Source organism: Scleropages formosus, chromosome 25 (assembly GCF_900964775.1).
Source record: "Scleropages formosus chromosome 25, fSclFor1.1, whole genome shotgun sequence".
NCBI lineage: Eukaryota > Metazoa > Chordata > Actinopteri > Osteoglossiformes > Osteoglossidae > Scleropages > Scleropages formosus.
This window is the reverse complement of record NC_041830.1, coordinates 4,741,067-4,764,531: the sequence shown is the minus strand read 5'-3', so window position 1 is coordinate 4,764,531 and position 23,465 is coordinate 4,741,067. Positions and strand designations below refer to the sequence as shown.

The 23,465-nt window shown below is 41.2% G+C and overlaps 1 protein-coding gene across 1 annotated transcript in view; it reads left to right on the top strand.

Annotated features, from left to right (window-relative positions):
* The first annotated feature begins 4,194 nt into the window (after positions 1-4,194).
* ace (angiotensin I converting enzyme (peptidyl-dipeptidase A) 1) overlaps positions 4,195-23,465 on the top strand; it is a 33,499-nt gene continuing 14,228 nt past the window's right edge. The window contains exons 1-12 of the mRNA XM_018741861.2: positions 4,195-4,542; positions 11,153-11,323; positions 11,822-11,915; positions 14,986-15,129; positions 15,482-15,673; positions 15,877-15,974; positions 16,362-16,534; positions 16,681-16,904; positions 17,159-17,303; positions 18,250-18,348; positions 18,895-19,017; positions 19,539-19,744. Of these exons, the coding sequence (XP_018597377.2) occupies positions 4,333-4,542; positions 11,153-11,323; positions 11,822-11,915; positions 14,986-15,129; positions 15,482-15,673; positions 15,877-15,974; positions 16,362-16,534; positions 16,681-16,904; positions 17,159-17,303; positions 18,250-18,348; positions 18,895-19,017; positions 19,539-19,744 (1,879 nt within the window). The 5' untranslated portion in view covers positions 4,195-4,332. The remainder of the gene's footprint in view (positions 4,543-11,152; positions 11,324-11,821; positions 11,916-14,985; positions 15,130-15,481; positions 15,674-15,876; positions 15,975-16,361; positions 16,535-16,680; positions 16,905-17,158; positions 17,304-18,249; positions 18,349-18,894; positions 19,018-19,538; positions 19,745-23,465) is intronic.

The following is a 23,465-nucleotide window of genomic DNA, read 5'->3' as shown; positions in this document are numbered from 1 at the left end:
TGCTGACCGACCAACTCTTTGCCTATCCCCGACCAAGATATTTGCCCTGTCCTCCCGGTTTGCAATAAAAGATCCTAAATCTTGTGTGTAAGTCCTTGATCCATGACACACAGCTGGTGTGCTGCTACAGACGAATTTTAATCTTAAATTAGAAGGATGGCATCTTTCCAGCATTCAAATGGGGGTGAATAACAAGACAATGATGTTTATAGTATTCAGACATAGTGAACACATAGGAATTTAAATACAGATCAGTGAGTAGTTCTGTGGCTAACATGATTTATGTTCTTTAGATCTAAAAAGCATGGTTTCCTTCCGTGCTCAGATAGCAAGTCAAAAGATTTCCAAAGCAACATGAGTGAAGGTGAAATAAAATCTTTATCAACCAGTTTTTGATCTACACCTACTAGTGTCCCTTGTTAGCCATTACAGTGTGAAATCTAGATGATGACAGTACTATAACATTGAGTTTGTAAGAAAATCAAATTTTGAAGTACAAAGTAAATATAGATCAGCCGACAATAATTCAGATGTAAAGCATGCTTTGGATACTGCGGCTCCACCCAAAACAAAAGTAATTTGAGCTATTAGGAACTCACACATTGTCAGAAACTGCTTGTCCCATGGGGGGAGCCATCACAAAGCACCCCAAGTGGGACTTGAACCCCAGACCCACCAGAAAGCAGGACCTGGTCAAACCCATTGCACCACTATACCCCCCCCCCACCCCATAAGGAACTCACTGTGGTTCAAAAAGTGTACATGCATTTGGAACTTTGAAAGCAAGCACCCTTGTCATCTTTTGTTTGGGTTATGGGCCCCCAAGGGCATCTGAGGCTGCAAGTTACTAAGGGAAAACTTGAATGACTTCTTTGAGATCAAGATGTGGACACCGCTCATGCTATGTTAATTTGTTAATCATGAGAGGAACACACACATACTGTCTGAAACTGCTTGTCTCAAGCGGAGTTGCAGTAAGCCGAAGCCTAACCCAGCAACACAGGGCAGAGGGCTGGAGGGGACACACCCAGGACAGGACGCCAGTCTGTCTCAAGGCACCCCAAGCGGGACTCAAACCCCAGACCCGCCAGAAAGCAGGAGCTGGCCAAACCCATTGCGTCACTGTGCCACTACAGCCCCCTGGCTCATGAGAGGAACTAGATGTGTAAATCTTATAGCAGTACAATTGTCCACAACCAAAGGTTGTGGACATGGGAATTACGATAGCAGTAGCAGTGGCATGACAATAGATCATTTTATTGAATGTCTTTGTACCCGTAAAGATCATTAACAGTTACAGTTTAAGATCCAGTGCAAAAAATGTAGTGTCACTTCATCTCATTGTAATAAAAAAACTTTGCTTCTTCATTATATCTTCTGTATACACACACACACACACACACACATTTTCAGAACCGCTTGTCCCATACGGGGTCACGGGGAACAGAAACTAATGTCAGGCATGAATCTATGAAAAACTAATTGTATTTTGATGACCAGAAAATGGGGGTGGTTCAGTGGGTTGGACCGGGTCCTGCTCCCCAGGGGGTCTGGGGTTTGAGTCCTGCTTGGGGTGCCTTGCGACAAGCTGGCATCCTGTCCTGGGTGTGTCCCCTCCCCCTCCAGCCTTACGCACTGTGTTGCCAGGTTAGGCTCTGGCTCCCCGTGACCCCCAATAGGACAAGCGGTTCAGAAATGTGTGACCAGAAAATCGTACTCTGTCAGCAAGTTCCTATCACTTATCACTGTAGGAAAGGTCAAATATGTAACCCTTTATCAGACTTTTATAGTCATTTTTTAATGACCCAGCAAAAATACCTGTAGGAGTGGTAAAAGATATGAACCCCTTTTCCACACACACACACCCATTTGCTGAAGCTGCTTGTCCCAGACGGGGTCGCGGCAAGCCAGAGCCTAACCTGGCAACACAGGGCGTAGGGCTGGAGGAGGAGGAGGGGACACACCGAGGGTGGAATGCCAGTCCATCACAAGGCACCCCAAGCGGGACTTAAACCCCAGACCTGCCAGAGAGCAGGACCCAGCCAAACCCACTGCACCACCACACCCCCCCACCCCTTCTCCAGTTCACCTCAAATTCATTTATAGTACCTTCAGTATGTATATGTGCCATATATTGCATGCATATTGTATATGCAGTTGCTAAGTTGCTATGGATATGGCTGTTGAGGCCTTATATACAAATAACTACCCTGCTACAGCTAGGAAAGATGGTGATCTGAATCACAGCGGCATGAAGGTTGCTTTGTAAACTGGTAAGGAGTGAAATTTGTTGTGTTGTGCTTCCTCTTTTAAGATGGTTTGAGGGGATTGTGTTTCAGCTATCGCTGAAATGGAACTGCCAGTGTGAGAAGCTGTGCTACTGACAGGCCAGATTGCAGATCTGTTGGCAGGGATGGTTGAGTCACACCCTCTGACTGTATGCACACAAATGGATTTCTTTTTGGAGAGAGCTCCATGCTGCTAATTAAACCACTTCTTCTGCCTGATATTGTCAGTAATTTTTAGTTGTTGACTTCACTTGGACTCAGACAGTGCTATTAAAAAAACTGCTAGAGTAAGCAAGTATAAATGGAAACCAAGGGAAAAGGCAACGATGTTGCTTTTGATTAAACTGTCCTTGTCTACACTTGGGAGCATGCCACTTGCTTCTTTTTTTTGGGTGGGGGGGGACTTTTTGAGCACGCAATGTAAATTTTCAAAACAAGGACACAAATTAATAAGGACACCAACAACAGTAGTTGGCAGCAAGGTGAATGCAGAGGCTGTTACAACAGTAGGTAGGATTTAAACCAGCAAACTTCAGATTTGAAGGTTGCAGCTTCATCCACTACACTATCAGCTGCCTCTTATATCTATGACAACAACAACAAATATTGACCAGAAAGACACAAAAATGTGTCATTTTTTTCAAGGTGAGTGTTTTTAAGCTCACTCGTCTGTTCAGTTTTGACAGGAAGCCATGTATGTGTTAGCCATATTTGAACAAATATGTTCTTACTCAGGTTTACATGCCACAAAGGCCTTCTTTGTCTCCACCGGTCTGCATGTATGTGCTAAAGCGTGTTAAAGGACTGTGAATTTAAAATGAATCCTCCAGTGTTCTCCAGGCCACCTGCCTCATCTTTCTTTTTCCATTTGAGTGGGGCTGAATGAAGAGAGATGTCTTTTCTTTCGTCAAAGAGTGCTGCCTGTGTCTTCCTCTGAGCCAAGGGGGATAATAGAAGACAGTTGATAAGGAAACTCCAAAACATGCCCCCTCCCTTCCTCTGGTTGTTGGTGTGAGGACTGTGCATTCCCAAGCACTGACTGGGCTGCCTGTCTTTAAGAGTATCACTACAAGGACTTCAGTATGGCTGTGTCAGCTGTAGGCCTACTTGCTACACACTTCAACAGTTCATTGCAGCACAGACTGCTATTGTTCCTCTTGTTGTAGAAGTACTTTAATCAGCATGACAATTTACTGCAGTGATTCGTGTTTGTTCTTTAGCTGCGAATGTGCAAATGCATAGTTTACTTTGCAGCTATAAAAATATTGACGTTTCAGATACTGTAAAATTATGACTTGAGGTATAACTAAATGTGTTTTAGCAAAGTGTCGATCATTACCAATGATCTTTCAGTGGACTCAGGAGCAGGAGAGTATACATTAAAGTGTGTTTAATTCTATTCTGGTGAATACAAGCTCCCACATGTTACCTTCTCCTTCATGCTGGTGGTATCTTGTGCCTCCACACCAGTACTGAAAGAGACTGGGGGCTTAGCATCTGTCATATCCCAAGACCTGCTCCATTAAGCACGATTAACATGGAATTCCATTCAGTTCAATTTATTTTTGTAGAGCAGTCTTCTCACACAGTGACACAAGGTGCCGAATTCATCTGTGAATTTTAATTTGCTGCTTTTTTTTTGCAAAGGGACAATCATTTACCAACCAGATCTAACTTGAAAGCACTGACGAGGTGGGCAGGTAAAAGGGGGGAGAGAGAAGAAGGCGAGAGGAAGACAGTATGAGAAACAGCGAGAGAGGGAGAAGAGAGAGAGGTTAATACTGTAGTAATGCGTGTTGGCTGTGTTGTGAACTCGTGAGGGGAAGGCTGCAGAAAGTGTGGGCTGGGTTAAACTGGCACTTAAAAAAGAGCTTGCTGTTACTGATCAGCATTTGAGACACAGGGGGTGAAGACGGAGGCACAGAAGATCCACTGGAGGACAACAGAATCCGACCACTGCTGATTTTTTGCAACTGCTTTCTTTTCTACCCATTGCCTTCTTACTTATTCCTTCACGCTCGCAGCCAGACAAAATTGGACCAGTATGCTCTGGGCTGCACTGCTAGTGGCATTGCTGTGTGGTGCACATTGCCTGCCAGTAGACTGGCAACCAGGGATGTACCCCAGCACAGAGGAAGGAGCGAAACAATTTGTTGATGAATATAATTCAACGGCAGAGGAGGTTTTCTTCTACAGCACCAGTGCCAGCTGGGCATACAACACCAACCTGACTGAAGAGAACTCCAAAATACAGGTAAACCTTACAACTTGAGTCCATGAGGCTGAAAAAACAGACCTTTTCCACCAAAGTCCAGTAAGTACTTATTTGTGCTATACAGGAATGTTTATATTCTTGTTTTCAGTGACTAAGTTAAACATTAGCTTAAGGAACAACTGACTCAGGGTAAATCTGTTAATTCAAGCACTGCCTGTACAATCCTGTATCACTGTGTGAGAAGAGCGCTCTATAAAAATACACACACACACACACACACACACACACACACAATAAAAATAAATTTAAAAAATTGAAATTGAAATCTGAGGAAATGCGTTGTGTATTTCTACAACTCAATGCATGAATTAAGTTAGAACAAGGGTAAAAGGTGTGCTTTGCAGCTGACATGCTTTATATGAACCAAAAAAAAATGATTGTGGACCATTCTAAAGACATACTCAAACAAGTACTTGAATGGAACAGGTACACGTCACTATTTTTTGAAAATACATTGTAAATTCCTATGTTCACAGAGTTTGTGGGAATGCCAGAACATTTTTAAGCATTGTAACATGAAACACATAATACATTTTTAGCTAAACAGTATTATGCTTATCCAGATAACATGTGACTAAAGAAACAATATGAGAAGTCTATATTTGGTATTCTATTATGAATATTTTTTTTGTTTGTTTCGGTAACTGTTGATATTTTAAATTCATTAACACAGTGTGAAAGATTTAACAGTCGCTGGTTTTCAGAAAAGTATTTATTCTGCATTTGAACTCTGCTTCCAGCTGAAGTTGAATAATGAATTTTATATAATGGTGTATCAGATTCACAAATGATTAACAGATGAGGATAGACTTCTTTGTTATCAGAGATGAGTTACTGTGGTGTTTGGCCTTTTACACAACCCAGACACTGAATAGTAATTGGTATCGTAGTGCTAAAATGTAGGTGTCATAAGGATACCAAAGGTAATGTCTCTGGAACTTACCTGTTTTTATTTGTGTGTTGCTAAATTGTAGGTTGGATACATTTGTGTTTTTCTGTGCCTTTTAAACATACTGTCAGAAATTATGTAGTATTTTTTGATGTATATTATTGACTGCTAAGTACAATTAAGGACCCTGATGAGAAGAATTCGATACAAAAGAAACTGTATAGGCTTACTGAAGGAAACTAAGCAAGGGGATGATGATTAGGCTGGGGAGACGAAGGGGATGAAAGGCAATGGTTAGGTTGGGCGATGATGCAGGTTGAGAGCGCAAAGTGGAAAGTTGTCTTGTAGAGATTCCATGGTTAGAGAGAAGTAGTGCAGCAACCTTTATACTCCACCCTAGTGATTGCTACCAGGTGCTTACGTCTGGGGTGTGGTCGGTGCGTCATGGTTTCCTTGCAATTTCATAACAATTCTTGTTCTGTGTCTACTCACCTGCTTCAAAATCCTATTTACAATGTGTTTACATCCTAGTCCTAAGCTCCAGCTCTGTCTGCATCCATCCTCCATGCTCTTGGTTACTTTTGGACGTGACAGAAGAATCTGCCTAGAAGTTATGAGATCAGCAGAGTTAAACACAATCCGGCAGGTGGCTAGGCACTCATCATCTGAAACTTGAACATCTCACAGAATCAGTGGCAATAATAAGGAGACTTCAACTGGACTTCACTTGTCATCAAATGTAACCACCCTCAGTGGAGAAGGGGAAGCCAACACCAATCCGGAAACCCGTATCTTGCAACATGAAAGTGAGACAGTGTGGAACAAACAGGGATGAGAGACACTGAAGGAGAGACAATACCTCTTTTAAGAGGGATTATTTTTTTATTGTGGCTCTCCTTAGCATTTCCTTGCTTTGTGTCTAGTACAGCCACCCCAGGAATGAGAAGCAGGCTCTGCCCCTGCAAATTCCTGTTGGATATCAGGAATTAGCACAGGTGTTCAGAAAGGTTCAGGAATCTGAAATTGGTACTGCACAATTCAGCTGTTGCCAGGCACAGTACCCCTTATGGCAGGGTGCATCCTCTCTCAAAACCCAAGCAAGATGGTATGGAAGCATATGTAACCAAAGTTTTCAAACTGAGGATTATTTGGCTATCTACTTCCCCTGTATCTGCAGATTTCTTGTTCATCAAGAAGAAAGATAGGGGTCTAAAGCCATACATTGATTCCCAGGGCTAAAATGCGATTACTGTTAAGTTCTCCCATCTCCATCTGCTGATCACCTCAGTCTTTGAACAGGTTAATAGAGCAAAGATATTTACAAAACCCAGATCTTAGGAGTGCCTATAACCTGAACCAACTTAGGGAGGGGAATGAGTGGAAGACTGCCTTTAGTACCACCCTGGGGCATTATGAATATCTTCTTATGCCCTTTGACCTGTCTAATATGCTCTCTGTAGTTCAGGCACTTAGGGAGGTGATCAGTAAATATGTATTAGTGTATATAGATGACATTCGTCTCCAGTTCCTATGAGGAGCATGTTGCCGTAAAGGCAAGGAAATACCCCTAAGATGTATCCTAGAAAGGTTAAGAAACGCCAAGATAAGGGAACTGCTCCACCAAACCACCAACCAATAACCTGCCTCCCAACAACACGGAAGCATCCGTCAGGAATCATAGCCACCAAACTGAATGAGCAACTGGGGCAATTCATGAGCAAAGCTCAGAAAAGGATTCAGAATAACATCAGATACTCCAAACATCAGCTACTGTTAGACACAACAGTCTCCCAAGACTCCAAACCTCAACAGACTAACCTGATCACTGCCTGGATTAACTACAAAAAAGCCTACGACTCAATGCCGAGCACATGGATTGTGGAATGCGCACACACACACACACACACACACACACACACACACACACACACACACACACACACACACACACACATACACACACACACATTGACTGAAACAGCTTGTCCCAAGGGGGGAGTTAACAAGAGCCTAACCTGGCAACACAGGGTGCAAGCCTGGAGAGGGAGGAGACACACCCAGGACGGGACTCCAGTCCATCGCAAGGCACCCCAAGCAGGATTTAAACCCCAGCCCCGTCAGAGAGCTGGACCCGGTCAAACCCACTGCGCCACCGCACCCCCCGATTGTGGAATGCCTGGAACTATATAAGCTCAGCAGAACAATAAGGAACTTCATCAAGAACTCAATGGGACAATGGAAAATAACACTCAAAGCCAACTCCATGGCAATAGCACAGGTAACCATCAAGTGTGCAATATATCAAGGAGCTGCACTATGCCCCCTGCTGTTCTGCATAGGCCTGAATCTCCTGAGCCAGATAATCAGAAAACGTGAATATGGATATCGATTGAGAAATGAAGTTACTCTTAGCCACCTTCTATACATAGATGACATGAAGCTGTATGCCAAGAATGAGCAAGACATCAACTCACAGATTAACCTCACAAGGATCTATAGCCAAGACACAGGGATGTCCTTCGGTCCGGTGAAATGTGGGTGCATGAAAGTAAAAAGAGTGAAGAAAGTCAAGACTGAATGGACTGAACTACTAGAAGGCAACACAGCAGCTGCACAACAGCACAATACTTACAAATACCTGAGGATCCTACAGTCACATGGGAACCATGATGAAGAGGCAAGAAGGACAGTAACAGAGAGTGACACAGGTTCTGAAGAGCTAGCTCAATGGGAAAAACAAGATCCAAGCAATCAACACCCAGTGAGGCCAGTGTAGGAAATAGAAACTACTGATATAAGGATCCGGAAACTCCTCACAATGCATAGAAGATTCCACCCACAGTCATGATCATTCAAGACAAAGTTATACCATACTAAGATGCAGACTTTCCAGAGACAATTCAATACCTAGTGGAAGGGTGCAAAATACAGGTGGGAACATCATACACTGAATGGCACAACCAAGTGGCTGGGATAGTGTACAGGAACATCTGCACCGAGTATGAGTTAGAGCTTTCCAGGTCCAAGAGGGAGCCACCGCAGAAGGTGGTTGACAATGACAAGACTAAGATACTCTGGGACTTCTAGATCCAGACCGACAAGCTTACAAATTGTTTTTTCTAGAATGCCCAGGAGGGGTGGGATACCACTGGCCCGTGGACCCCCAGAGGTTTTTTTCTCCCTCAACTTTCAGTTTGGAGTTTTTGTTCCTTTCCCCGGTGGCCAGTAGGTATACTTACAGCTCTATAATAAGTTCTTCATTATGGTAGCCATTAGTTGACTGTCTTTTTTGTTTGTATCTGTTTTTCTTGCCTTTGTCTGTGTTAAAGCGCTCTGTGTCACTGCGTGAGAAGATCGCTCTATAAAAAAATAAAATAATAATAATAATCATAAAAAGTACTGGCAAACCAACCGGAAAAGGTCTCTGAAATTACTTCCTGGCCGCAACCCAAATCTATGGCCGAGGGATTTTGGCAGCCCACCATGAAAGAAGATGTATCAGATTTAATCATGTACTGTACAACTTGTGTCTAGGCCAAGGTTTCTTGATAGCTCCCTGCAGGAGTTGCAGAACCTCTGGTCATTCCTAATTGTCTATAGTCACACATCACAGTTGATTTTATTACTCACCAGGCAAAATCAGAAAGGAATGCCACTAGTCTTCGAGTGATTAACCGTTTCCCTAAAGCCTGCGGGTTGTTTCTTCTCAAGGAAGTACCCAGAGTAATGGAAATGGTGGAGTTTCTGTTCCAGCAGGTTTTTAGAGTGTATGGCCTCCTAGGCTGGTACAGTGGCACAGTGAGTAGCACTGCTGTCTCACAGTGCCTGGGTGGTGTGAGAGGATGTGGGTTTGATCCCTGCTTAGTCTGTGTGGAGTTTGCATGTTCTCCCCATGTCTGCACGGGTTTCCTCCCACAGTCCAAAGATGTGCTGTTCAGGTTCCCCCATAGTGTGTGAGTGTCACAGGGAGAGTGTGTTCCACTGATGTATGGATGAGTGACCCATTGTAAGTAGTGTATCTTGCGTGGTAAGTCACTTTGGTGAATAAGGTGTGTGGGCTGATAAGACTACATAGAGTTCATTGGAAGTTGCTTTGGACATAAGCATCTGCTACTGTATGTAAATGGAGACAATGTTGTTTCAGATGGGAGTTCAGGTGGAGGTTATGGAACACTTTCTTCTCTAGGCTGGGAGTTTCAGTCAGTCTGACATTTAGAAATCATCCCCAGTCTTACAGCCAGGCAGAGCAGGTGAATCAAGAGACTGAACACTATATGTATAGTTACTGTGTGGAGGACCAAGCAGAATGGAGTCATTTTCTCCCATGGGTCAAATATAGCCAGAACTCCCTCATTCTCCATGAACCTAATACCTTTCTAGCGTGTTTTAGGTTACAAACTGCAATTACTTCCATGGACAATGGAGTCATGAAATGCCCAACTGGGTGTTACTGGCACAACCCTAGGGGGTCAAATTCCCGATGTTTATCAGAGGCACCACTTAAGATCCATGTAACAGTGTTAACACATCTGATCTCAACTGACCACATGTTCAATTCCTAGCCTTATAGAAGAACTGGGGACATACGGTATCATTAGATTGCAGATTCTTCATCAGCTTTCTACTGCCTTGCCTGCAGTAACCCAGTGATTCTTTTTCCTTGTTTATTTACAAATTTCCTAAATGCCATTTTCAGTGTGTTTCCATTGCAGTCTGGAGCCCCTGTCCTGTCTACACCAGTCCTTTTTGCTCCTGTTCAAGTCCTATGTTACATCTCTGTCTACATCACACCTCTGTGTACTAGTTCTGGCACTGTATCCCTTTTCTGTTTACTGTTCTTGTAATAACACCTAGTGCATCTCTTTGTTTCATGTTCATTGTATCACCTGTATGCTTCTTTTCCTAATTTGCACTGTATGTCAGCTCTCCACTTGAGATCACCATACTTTCACCACACTTTTCCAGATATTACAATACTACACATTCGTGTCCACGTCACGTCTGGATGTTGCAAATATAAGGGCAAGTGGTTAAAAGTGTGACCTTGGGGCACTGTATGCAGATACCTCTATACACAACATCACACCTTTCATTTTAACCCTCCATTGTATTTGTATGAAACATGTACAACTACAGTTGTACACAACGAAGTTAGGGCATAGGATGTTTCAGCTATAACCCTTGAACTCAGGTGAGGCATGTCAACAGTGAAGATAAATCATTGAAAAACATGCTGAATATTGCAGTAATAACGTAATGTCCTGCTTCAGCTGTTGGAGTAGTGTCATCTTGCTTTCTTCTTTAATTCTTCACCCGTCCTGCATTTCCCTGCCTCAATGCCAGGGGTAGGAGTAATCATATTTACTATGAGCCTGCTGATTATTTTATTATATTTACTCTGGTTTTCTACATGATTTATTGGGTCAATATTTACATGCTGAATTTGTCCCTGTTACAAATGTAGTAAGCTGTAACATATTACAAGGTTAGTAAATTATTAGACAAGCTGCAAAGTTTTTCAAGAGTGGTGGGAAAGATTAAAAGGCATCTTCATATTTAAACACCTGAGGGACATTAATAGAGTAACTCATGGTTTTGATGGAATGTTAAAATCCGATCCACTCTAACATAACCATGAATTCCAACATCACCACAGAAGACCAGTTTTTTTATGCTAAGCTTAATGGTCTCTCCTAACAGGTTGAAGCCTCCTTAGAGGAACAGGCCTTCACAGAAGCCTGGGGGAAGAAGGCGAAAGAAGTCTTTCCTGAGGCTGTGCTGGACACGTTCATAGACACGCAGCTTAAGAAACTCATAAAGGGTATCAGTATCCTCGGCCCTGCTAATCTAGCTCCAGCAGAGAGAGAGAAGGTTTGTCTACAAATACAAACACAAACATGCGCACACATACATGGACGTGTCGGCTCAATGGGCACACTTCTCACTAGTGATGTGACCAGCTAACTTTAAAATAAAGCCTTCCATCTTTTGATGTTGGCTGCGTGAAGGTCTATTATGTTATGTCTAGTATTTGGGAATATTTTTTCAAACAAAGGACATTTATGCTCATAGAGACATATAAACACAGAAAAGTTGATTGTGCTCACATTGTCGCTTGGCTGCTGCTGAAACTTGCGCTTAAGTGCTTGAATGTAGCAAGGTCAATCTCTTTGCTAAACATGATTAACTACAACAGTTAAAGGTGTCTTTTTTACATCCACGTTTTGACTCATCTGCAAGGGTACACATGCTGAGGATTTTAGCCGGATGCAAATGAAACCCCTACCAGCTTTTGAAAAGAGCTTTTAGAAGGAACAAATACAAATTTAGAGTCCCAAAGCATAACAACGTCAAATCTGTGTCTTCCAGTACAACAGCATTCTGAGTAAGATGGACAACATATACTCCACAGCAAAAGTGTGCCCCCCAGGACAGGAGATAAACTGCTGGTCATTGGAGCCCGGTAAGTTTATCAACCAAGTTAATCAGCTTAATTTATCTGCCCCATGTCACATTAGCTTTGTTTTTTGTCTCTGTGGAACAGCCAGCTATTTTGGGGAAAAAAATTCAGTGACTGGGAAAATGACCAGAGAGACTTTGATTGAAGGTGATGAGGAGGATTTTTGTGTCCTTGAAGTGCAGTTGAACAACAAAGAGGGAAGATTGCATCAGCTCTCAATGAAGGAAACACAGGAAAACGAAAACTGCCTTGGCCCCTGGAAAACAGGAAGAAAGGAATAATGAGACTGAATTAAGCCAGCGGCATGAAATGTTTCAGTTTTATTCAGTTAATTTTAGTTCAGTTAAGTCTTAGCATAAAATCTAGTTACATTGCAAGTATACCTGCAAAATAGTGCAAATCTAGTAACAATATAGCAGAAAAAATGAACATCAGCTAAAGTCCATTGGTTTTAAAATTCTGGGTGGTAAAAGCCACGTGGGCAAGTTAACATTATAGAAATATTAAAGAATACAAAATAACAAAATTAGGAGGAGGGTGCTGAGAGCCTGATCTGACACCTCAGTGAGCTTATGATGCTCAGTGGGCTAACATTCTCTTGCCATCTGGGACAGGTCTGATATCTGACTTACCTATGCAAGGTCCAGAGAAATGCAAGAGAAGGAAGAGAAACAAGGGAGGAGAAAGAGATTGATGAGTATAATATAGGTATTCTGCAAATTAACACTTACAAATTTCTTATTTTATTAAACAATAAAATTATAATTTTACCATATTTGCTCATATTTTAATGATAAAATAGAACTCCTGAAAGTTCTACCAAGATAGCGGGTAGTATATTCATATTTAGATGTATATTTTTTTTACTACATGGATTTTAAAAATTGTTTAATGATTATGACATAATTGTTTATTCTGTAAATATCAGCTCACATTTCCTGCAATTATTTTTCCCTTTCATGCCTTGCAAAAATAGTACTTAACTGATTGGGATTTGACTTGGCATCCAGTTGTTCTGCTCCAGTTACTTAAGAGCATTTGCAACAATAATGAAAATAAATTAGGAATCCTGCTGGGGATATGTTTTTTTTTTGCATGAAATTGACTTCTTTGTGACTTGGCTCCTATAGCAGGTCTTTGACAATGAACATTGTACTGCAGGATTGCTGAACAATGCTTCTATTATGTTTCATTCTTAGATAATATTACCCTCACAGACAGCTTTTTACTAAAATAGTGTTAATGTTCTGTTATGATAATGGGATATTTGACGATGCCTTCATTTAGTGCCTTTATTTCCATTGGCTTTTCTGTGGCATATAAGAAAGGCATATAAAATCCCTCAACAGCAGTTTTTGTTTCTATATGAATATATGTCTCATGGATGGGTATTATTTTAAAGTCAAAGTTAGTTAAAACCTTGTTAGCCTTTTGTTTTCAAAATTACATGAGATTAACTTCATATAGTATACGGAAATCCAGTTTTACTCTGTCCAGACATTCTATAAAACCTGAGGAACCACTGGGTAGTTTGGCAGCAAACCCTTCTGTTAAAACCAGACCATACTAATTTTAACAAAACATCATGTTTTAACCTTTATTGGACTCCTTTTTTTCTGCAGTTAGTTGACATGCAAGTTTTCCATTTCAATACATATATTCTTCCATTATGCGGTGGCGCAGTGGGTTGGACCGGGTCCTGCTCTCCGGTGGGTCTGGGGTTTGAGTCCCACTTGGGGTGCCTTGTGATGGACTGGCATCCCATCCTGGGTTTGTCCCCTCCCCCTCCAGCCTTACGCCCTGTGTTGCCAGGTTAGGCTCTGGCTCCCCATGACCCCGTATGGGACAAGCGGTTCAGAAAATGTGTGTGTGTATTCTTCCATTATGTGACAAAAAAGTACGTATAGATAGATATATACACTCATATAACTGCTACAGTTGCTCATGAAAAATATACATCCTTTTTACACAACAGATTAATTTTTCAGTATAATTATGTTTTTGCTTAAAAGATATGTTTATACAAAAACAAAGAAGAATGCCAGTCACCTTTGCTGTCATTTCAATTAGTGCCAGGTTTTCAAAAAAGGAACAATTCAGTCCCAGTCCAAATCAGTTATTGCACTGCTTTCGGGCTTACTTCCATACTGGTTGAAACAGTTCAATAAGGAAAATCACGAAAAGCTTGATACATAAAAGAAAACCTATGCTATATAAAAGAAAGCCTGAATTAACTGTCTCTATTGCATTATTTCAACTAGTAATTTTTCGGAAATTCTAATCTTTTCAGGCTGCTGTGTAAACTGATCAAAAGCTTGATTAAAAAAAAGCTAAAGCATTAAATCTGCAGCCTTTAAAAACTTTCATTGCCTCCATCTGTTTCCTGTCATGAGTGCAATGCAATGATGCAATGTTTGAATTGCAATAATCTTGTTTAGATCACAGAAAATGTATTCATCTCATATTGCTTCTCTAATAATGTCCCCTGAGTTCAGAAAGGTTCCCACAGATAATTTTCCAGTACATGTCTATGTGTGAATTACATTAAACATTTTGTTTTTAGAATGAAAGATGGTAGAGTGAGGTTTACATTTATTCATTTAGCAGACAATTTTTCCAAAGCTCTTACAGTGTTTACTAACTATATTGTATTTAGTCAACACTTTTATCTAAGGAGACTTACAATGCTAGATATACTACCTTAAACTCTTTACAATCATTCACCCATCCATACACCAGAGCAATGTGACACACGTACATGCATAAACACCATGACAATTTAATGGGAGGAAACTGAAGCGCCTGAAGGAAGCTTACATGACTACAGTGAGAAAATGCAAACTCCAGACAGATTGAGTAGGAATTAAACTCAAGTTCAATCACACAGTCCAGGCATTTTTAGGGACCTGCATTATTTGCTATACCTACAGGGTTGAAAAGTCTTCCTTCTTTAGGCATTGTGACAGTACCTTGGTTTAAGACAGAGAACCATTAGCACATTGTGTTCTTGCTGGGTATAGATAGGTGCTGACATTGATGTTAATGACATGATCTTTGGGTTTTGTGTCTACAGAGCTGACTCAGATCATGGCAACCTCACGGAGCTACAAGAAGCTGCTCTATGCCTGGGAGGGCTGGCACAACAACTCTGGCATGCCTCTGAAAACAGTGTACCCAGATTTTGTTGAACTCAGCAACAATGCCTCTCGCATGGATGGTAAGGACATATAATAGCCCTAACTGAAAGGAAGAGGTCACTAAGAAGATCTCAAAAGTAATAATTTGCAAATATGAATTCAATGATTAGAGATTCAGTGGAGCCACTAAGGAGTATCTTAACATAGGAGCGGTAGGAGCATTGAAATACTATAACCCAGACAATGTAAATAAAAAAGTGATCAGAAAAACTGTCAGTGTCTACTGATATCTGGGTAGATATTGAATTGCATGTTTCTCTCTTATCATAGTCCTGCATGTATCAGAGAAAACCAAGATTTTTGCTTTTTTTAGTAAAGTAGCAAAAAGTCCGGGGTCCATCTCATTTGCCTAATAGTGCTCAATATTCTCAGGCTTTAAAGACACCGGGGACTACTGGCGATCCTGGTATGACTCACCTAACTTTGAAGAAGACTTGGAGAGGATTTACAAGCAGTTGGAGCCACTGTACCAGAATCTGCATGCATTCGTGCGCCGCAAACTGTATGAACGTTATGGCCCAAAGTACATCAACCTCAACGGACCCATCCCAGCACATCTCTTAGGTAGGGTATACCAACATGTAATGAAACCCTGAAACACAGTACACAAATTAGAAAAGTAATTAAAATGTAGGATTATGAGAATTTCATTAATGATTTAAAAAATCTTTTTGGTAGGGTTTGGTAAGCTGTATATTGTCTTTGGAATGTAAAAAGATTTATCTACAGTACAGTATTTGCCCTGTTCTTAACAAATACATTTTCAGGAAACATGTGGGCACAAACTTGGAACAACATCTATGACATGATGATCCCCTTCCCAGGGAAGCCCAATGTTGATGTCACGGATGCTATGATTGCACAAGTAAGAGCAATTGTGGGACTAAACAGGCATAGGGTGCGCAGTTATTAGGAACATGATCTTATAGTCTCAGCAAACTCCTGCTTGTATACTCATGAGCAGTATGTTTAATTTTCACTACTTACGTGAAATATTGAGCTGTATAAATGGATAAACTATAAAACACATTGTTTTATTCTAAGATTGGAAGTTCTTATCTATATTTATTGTTTCTGATGTGAATGGTTTAGAATGAGTTTTACACGGGTAACAAAAACATCAGAAACTGGACGGTATATTGTCAAAGGCATCCCTGGAGTTTTGGTCAGATTTTTTTCTGAACTTCCATATATGAGGAGCTGGTCCTGATTTGATGCTGAATGTGAGGGCATGTTCACCTTGTGATCACAGGACTGGACCACCACAAAAATGTTCAGAGTCTCAGATGAGTTCTTCACTTCACTGGGTCTGGAAAAGATGCCAGATGAATTTTGGAACATGTCCATGCTAGAGAAGCCAAATGATGGACGTGAGGTGGTGTGCCATGCCTCTGCCTGGGATTTCTACAACCGCAAGGACTTTAGGTGAGCACTTAGGAAGAGGCGTGGTAGGGGTGGTCACCTTTAAATTTTGGAGAGAAGGTGATTCTTCATTTGCAGTGTGAGATTTTCCCCAATTCATCCTCTGTCGATGTTCTTACTTGACCTGTGAAATGTTGCTCTGGCTGCAGAATCAAACAGTGCACCACAGTGACCATGGAACAGCTCTTCACTGTGCACCATGAGATGGGCCACATTGAATATTATCTGCAGTACAAAGACCAGCCTGTCAGCTTCCGTGGTGGTGCGAATCCAGGATTTCATGAAGCAATTGGTGATGTGCTGTCTCTCTCTGTCTCGACTCCAAAACACCTGAAGAAGATTGGCCTGCTGGAGAACCTGGTTGAAGATCATGGTATAGAAAAGGCCTCAAGTCATTAACATTACCCTTTCCATAGCAACCTTTTTTCCAATGCCTTCTCACTCTCTGTAATATGAACCTTTGCCCTAGGAACATATCATCAGTAACTGTGCTGTACTTATTAACTTTGCAACCTGCTTTTCTATGTACCACACTTACAGTGCTTTTTCTCTAAAGCAATATTAAACGTCTTTAGTGTTGATCAACTGTTTTGTCTGTGTAATAGGGCATGTGTCCTTTCTTTGCAGAGAGTGATCTTAACTACCTATTGAAGATGGCTCTGGAGAAGATAGCCTTCCTGCCTTTTGGGTTCCTCATTGACCAGTGGAGATGGGGAGTATTCAGTGGCAAGACCCCCCCTGAGCGCTACAATGCAGATTGGTGGTATCTGAGGTAGGATTTATATATACACAGCCACTGGCACTTTGCCTTTCATTTGAGAGTTTTTTGTTATGTTCCTTAGTGGCCAGTAGGCTTATCGTAATAATATAATGTATAACCAACTATTTATTTGTATTGTGCCTCTAATCCTTTGTTCATTGCTCTGAGTCAATGTGTGAGAAGAATGCTCTATAAAAATTGATTTGAATATAAACCTCTGAAGAAGTTAATTTTAACAATACAGTCGTCCCACCTTATCCACAGGTATATGGTTCCAGGACCCCCAGGAATGTGCAAAAACCTGAATGCTCAGAACACATACAAAAATTATGTAATTTTACCTTATACATGTTTTTTCATGAATTTTGGATCTAGCTTCTGCAAGCGATGTGCTGCCCTTCAACAAATCTAATATTTTCACTTTATCACTCATATTAAGCACTTTATGATCCCACTTTGGCTTGAAGAGATTACCATCACTTTTCATTTGCGTTTTTGGAGCCATATTATCACTAATCTAGCAATTAAGGGCAGTGAAATTACGTATTAAAAGATGATTGCGCACACAAAGCGAACACAAGGGCTGATACAGCACAATTGAGGGTTGGCTGGGCTTGGATATGCCGTGACTCAGCAGCATCAGCCTGCACATTTTGTTTCTTGTGCATATTCAGAGGGCAGTGCTGCACGCAGGAATTTCAAATGCTCTTTTTCGAGAATGTTCTGGATTTTTTTTTAAAAATATTTTTGAACTGCGGATGGTCAAAACCATGGATGCCAAACCCACAGATAAGGCAGGCTGACTGTACTATCACAAAATATTTACAATCACAAAGAATTTACAGTCTTTCCTGGGAATAGTAATGAACAGCTAAAAGTGGGTACTCATTGCTGTGTGATGTCTTGAAGAGAGAAGATTTTTGTATGATAGTTATTCTTTCCTCTGTTCACTTTCCAGAACTAAATACCAAGGAATCTGCCCTCCAACAAAGCGCACAGAGGAACATTTTGATGCTGCTGCCAAATACCATATCCCTGGAAACACACCATATATCAGGTATGTGTAATAACATGTCATTATAATCAGACAGTTTATTCAATATTTTTCGGATATTGCCTTGCACTTAATTTATTTTTGCTTTGATGTACAGCTTATCCCATCATACCATGTTATGTAAAATAATATGTTTTATATATGGATTATTTTATTTTCTACAGTTTGTCAAAGTTGTTCTGTTTATAGATACTTTTTCAACCTGCAATAAGTTCTTATTTTTCAAACTATGATGCACCAAAAACAAATCTCTTCCTCGAAACTGACAATTAAAAAAACTTTTCTTCTATCTAAAGATAGGATATAAGAAACAGATAGTTATTAATTCCAGAATCTGCTTCATTCTTTGAAATCTAGATTTATGAGAGTTTAATTTCTTTTCACTTTTACTTAAGTATAACAGAACTGTAACAGTCATTTTTGTAATGTAACTGTCATCATTATAACTAGCCTGAATTCGGCTAACTTGAAAATGGTATGACAGAGATTTGTGAAGAAGAAATTGACCCTTGATTTTTCCTCAATGCATTTTCCCTTATTTCCTCTCAGATATTTTGTGAGCTTTATTCTGCAGTTCCAGTTCCATGAGAGGTTGTGCCAGGCAGCCAACCACACAGGGCCATTGCACCAGTGCGACATTTTCCAATCCACTGAAGCAGGCAAAATCCTGGAGTATGTTGAGTGCACAGTGTGAAAATCTCTTGCCATACAGATTTTCCTGCAGATGTGTCTATAGCCCATGTATGAGTTTAGAGGACGACAGACAGCCTTATGGTTATGGAAGTGAACATTGTGGCCAAAAGGTGTTACGTTCAAGTCGTACCAGGGGTCCTGATCTTGAAGGCTTAAACACAATGCATAGACTCAATTATTTCAGTAAAATGTTTGTATCTGAAACTGTAATTTATAAAAATATGTAAGACAAATGTAACCCTTAGACAGCTATTGAAATTAAAAATCAGAAGCATGTTAAAGTTAAGCTAAAGTCTGAATTATGAGTAATCTTAATGGCTGGAATGTATTATAATAAATGGTACTGGAAACATCATTTCAGAATAGGTTAATAACTTGAGTACAGTCTCACCTTTAAAGTATATGCATTAGTGTGCATGCTGTGTCTTATATTTATAACTCTCAGAATGGAATACTGTCTGTTATAGATGTGCTGAGATATTGTTTATGGTTTGACGCAGAACGGTCCTGAAAGCAGGTTCATCCAGACCATGGAGAGAAGTTCTGATGGAAGCTGTGGGGACTGGTGAGATGGATGCCAGTGCCCTCATGAAGTATTTTCAGCCCATCACTGAGTGGCTGAAGATGGAGAATAAGAATGAGACCCTGGGCTGGCCTGACTTTGAGTGGAGGCCACCAATGCCAGAGGGCTACCCTGAAGACATTGGTGAGCTGTTGGATCTCGACACTTGTTATCAATGACAAACCCGGTGCATCTCGTCTGAGGACATTGTCCATGATGTCATGGGGTGGCTCGACAAAATTCAACTGTCTTTTTCTCTCCACTTGAGGCCACTATCATTTTAATAATTGTACCATTGTGGTATTCTAATTATTATCATGAGAAGTGAAGCTTTTTATTATAGATTATATGGAACCTGATGTAAGAATTCCTTGGTATGACACTGGTATATAATGTGCTTAGTAGCTGAGACCACGGAATCACAAAATCATAAAGCTGACACATTTGTTTAAGTAATGACCACTCAAGATTTCTCACCATTTAATCAGCTGCATCTGAAGTATGTTTGATATAAGAACAGATACAATTTACCACCAACCAACCAACCAATGTCAACAACCGCTTGTCCCGAGCGGGGTTGCGGCGAGTCGGTGCCAATCCTGGAAAAAGAGGGCACAAGGCTGAAAGGGGAGTGGAAACACCCTGGACGAGATGCCAGTCCATCTCAAGGCACCCCAAACAGGACCCCAGACCCGCCACACAGCGGGTACCAGCCAAATCCGCTGCAAATTTACCACCAGTTAACTGTAATTGTTATCAGCAGGGTGGCACAGTGGCGCAGCGGGCTTGGCCGGGTCCTGCTTTTTGGCAGGTCTGGGGTTTGAGTCCCGCTTGGGGTGCCTTGTGATGGACTGGCATCGCCCTGTGTTGCTGGGTTAGGCTCCGGCTCGCCATGACTCCACTTGGGACAAGTGGCTTCAGCAAATGTGTGTGTGTGTGTGTGTGTGTGTGTGTGTGTGTGTGTGTTATCAGCAGCATAAAAGATGTTTCTCTTATATAAAAAAAAATTGACAGAATACTGCTACATTTCTTTCACTCATTTAAAAATAAAGAAAGCCCAGCATATGTCTATTATGAAGTATTATGCGAACTAATATTTACATTAACATTGACATTTATTCATTTAGCAGATGCTTTTCTCCAAAGCAATGTACATCTCAGCAAAAATACAAGAGACATGGCTGCAGATATGTGATTCTTAAGTAAACTTAGTTTGTTACTGTCCACTTGATGCACCAATGTTCAATGAATAAAGTTGGGACGGTATGGAAAATGCTAATTAAACAAAGAAGTGATTTCTAAATTTACTTTGACTTGTATTCAAACAAAAACAGTATAAAAACATGGTATTTCATGTTCTGCCTAATCATCTCCTTTATTTTTTGAACACACGCACCCACGCCACTGTGCCCCCATTTTTTGAGAATATATGTTTATTTTAGAATTGATCACCATGTCTTTAATAACACTAATTAAGCATTTGGACACTGAAGACACCAGTTGGTTAAGTTTAGCAAGCAGAATTTTCCTCCATTTATCCATTATGCAGGTCTTTGGCTGCACAATTGTATGGGGCCTTCATTGTCATATTTTATGCTTCATAATGTGCCACACATTCTCAGTTTGAGACAGGTCAGGACTGCAGGCAGACCAGTCTAGTATCATGCACTTGTAATCTGGGCAGAATATGGTTTGGCGTCGTCCTGCTGGAAAATGGAGACATCCGTGGAAAAGACAACGTCCGAATGGCAGCAGATGTTGCTCCAAAATTTGTACATATCTTTCTGCATTAATGGTGCCCTCATAGACTCGTCAGACCACAAAACACAATTCCACTGTGCTACTCTCCATCTCAGATGAGACCAAGCCCAGAGTAATCGGCAGCACTTCTAGACAGTGTTGATGTATGGCTTCTGCTTTGCAAAGTAAAGCCTTAACTTGCATGTCTGGATGCAGTGACGAAAGGTGTTGACTGACAACAGTTTACCAAAGTATTCCCGACTCCATGTCATGATGTCTATTACAGACATATGACTGTTTGTAAGACAGTGACATCTGAGGGACTATGAGATCACACAAATTCAGAAGTGATTTTCGGCCTTACCCTTTACGTTGCGAGATTTGACTGGATTCCTCCAATCTTTTCATTGTATTGTGCACTGTAGAGGGTGAAATGCCCAAAATTCTACCAATTTGTCATTGGGTAGTGTTATTCTCGAAGTTCTGAATTATTCGCTTACGTATCCTGCTCTCTGGCGGGTCTGGGGTTCGAGTCCCGCTTGGGGTGCCTTGCGACGGACTGGCATCCTGTCCTGGGTGTGTCCCCTCCCCCTCCAGCCTTACGCCCTGTGTTATCGGGTAGGCTCCGGTTCCCCGCAACCCCATATGGGACAAGCGGTTCCGAAAATGTGTGCGTGTGTGTTTCACATCACCTTGTTATTTCAACTTGTCACATTGTTGTTAGTGTTAAACGACCTCTGTCCTAACTTTTTTGGATCGTGTTTGCAGGCATCAAATCTTACATCTTCAGAAAACAATCCAGTTCATTAGATAAAGCATGAAACAGCTTGTCTTTATACTGTTCTTGTTTGAATACAAGTCAAAGTAAATTTACAAATCACTCTTTTTTGTTTTATTAGCATTTTTCATACTGTTCCAATTTTTTGGAATAGGGGTTGTATTAAATTCCCAATAATGCTTTTATTTGATCCTTGATCTGTCAACACTGTGGTGCGGGCTATGACACAACGTCATAAAAGTCATGGTCAATACTGCCACGTCCACACCGCCAGAGCAACGAGGCACACCTGGGGCTCAGCACGAGCAGAGGCACAAAACGCTGTGGCAGAGCAAGTGCTGACCCGGAACCTTGTTCGCGTAGCAAATCTTATTATTCAGCCTTGTTGTCTTCCCTGTCCTCAAGTCCTTTTCCCAGCTCCTTGCCCTTCTCCTGATCCTCTTTCATCTCCCTGCATTTCACGATCTATTGCCTGTTCCTCGACCACGCCTTTTGGATTTCCCTCTGAACGACGAACGCACCTCGGAGACCCACGCCTGATAGTGGCAATGATTCTGGGATTGCCCACAATAAAAGTCCGACCGCACTGCACTTGGGTCCGTCGTCTCACTTCCGGCTCGGAACATGGCAAATAATGAAGGCACCAAATCTAGTTCATTTTAAATCCCTGAAAAACCTAGAAACCTATATATATTAGCATTAATAAACTTTTTATAATCTAAATGATTGTCGCTTACTTTAAATTCTGCTGCTAGTACTTGAGTATATGAGAGTAGTCTAATCTTATCAGTTTAATAACTAATTTAAGTGGTTAGTCTGGGCGATTATTTCACTTGTGGTAAAATTCAGTGGGGTGATTGTAGTGTGGTGGTGATACGTAATGGTGTGTGGTGTTAGTAGTGGTTAAGTATGTTTGCGTGCTGCCAATGATTTGTTTAACCTACGGGGTCTGCTGTGTGTGGAGGGCGTCTGGCATGTGTGTGGAAAGGGGTGAATCTTGGATGCCAGACCATACTGTTTAGCTTTCCCGAGGTGCCGTGGGGCTAGCGGAATGAAGGGAGGCGCACACTTGATAACGCCAATGAAATACTCATGTTGGCATCATGTGAGTTCATGTAGTGACCGGGGAGGAGATTAAGCCTCTTGGAGTTGAGTTGTGGAGATTTATGATAACCCTGCCTGATGTTTTCTCTGGGGCTACATGTGCAAGGTGGCAATAACGATGGAACTAGGCCTAGTGTGCAGCCCTTTGCATAAAAACATTTTATTCTGTGTAAATTACAAATGCACCAGCTAAATGAGTTTTTTAGTCAACTGAATATAAGAAACTTCTATCTTATCAAATAT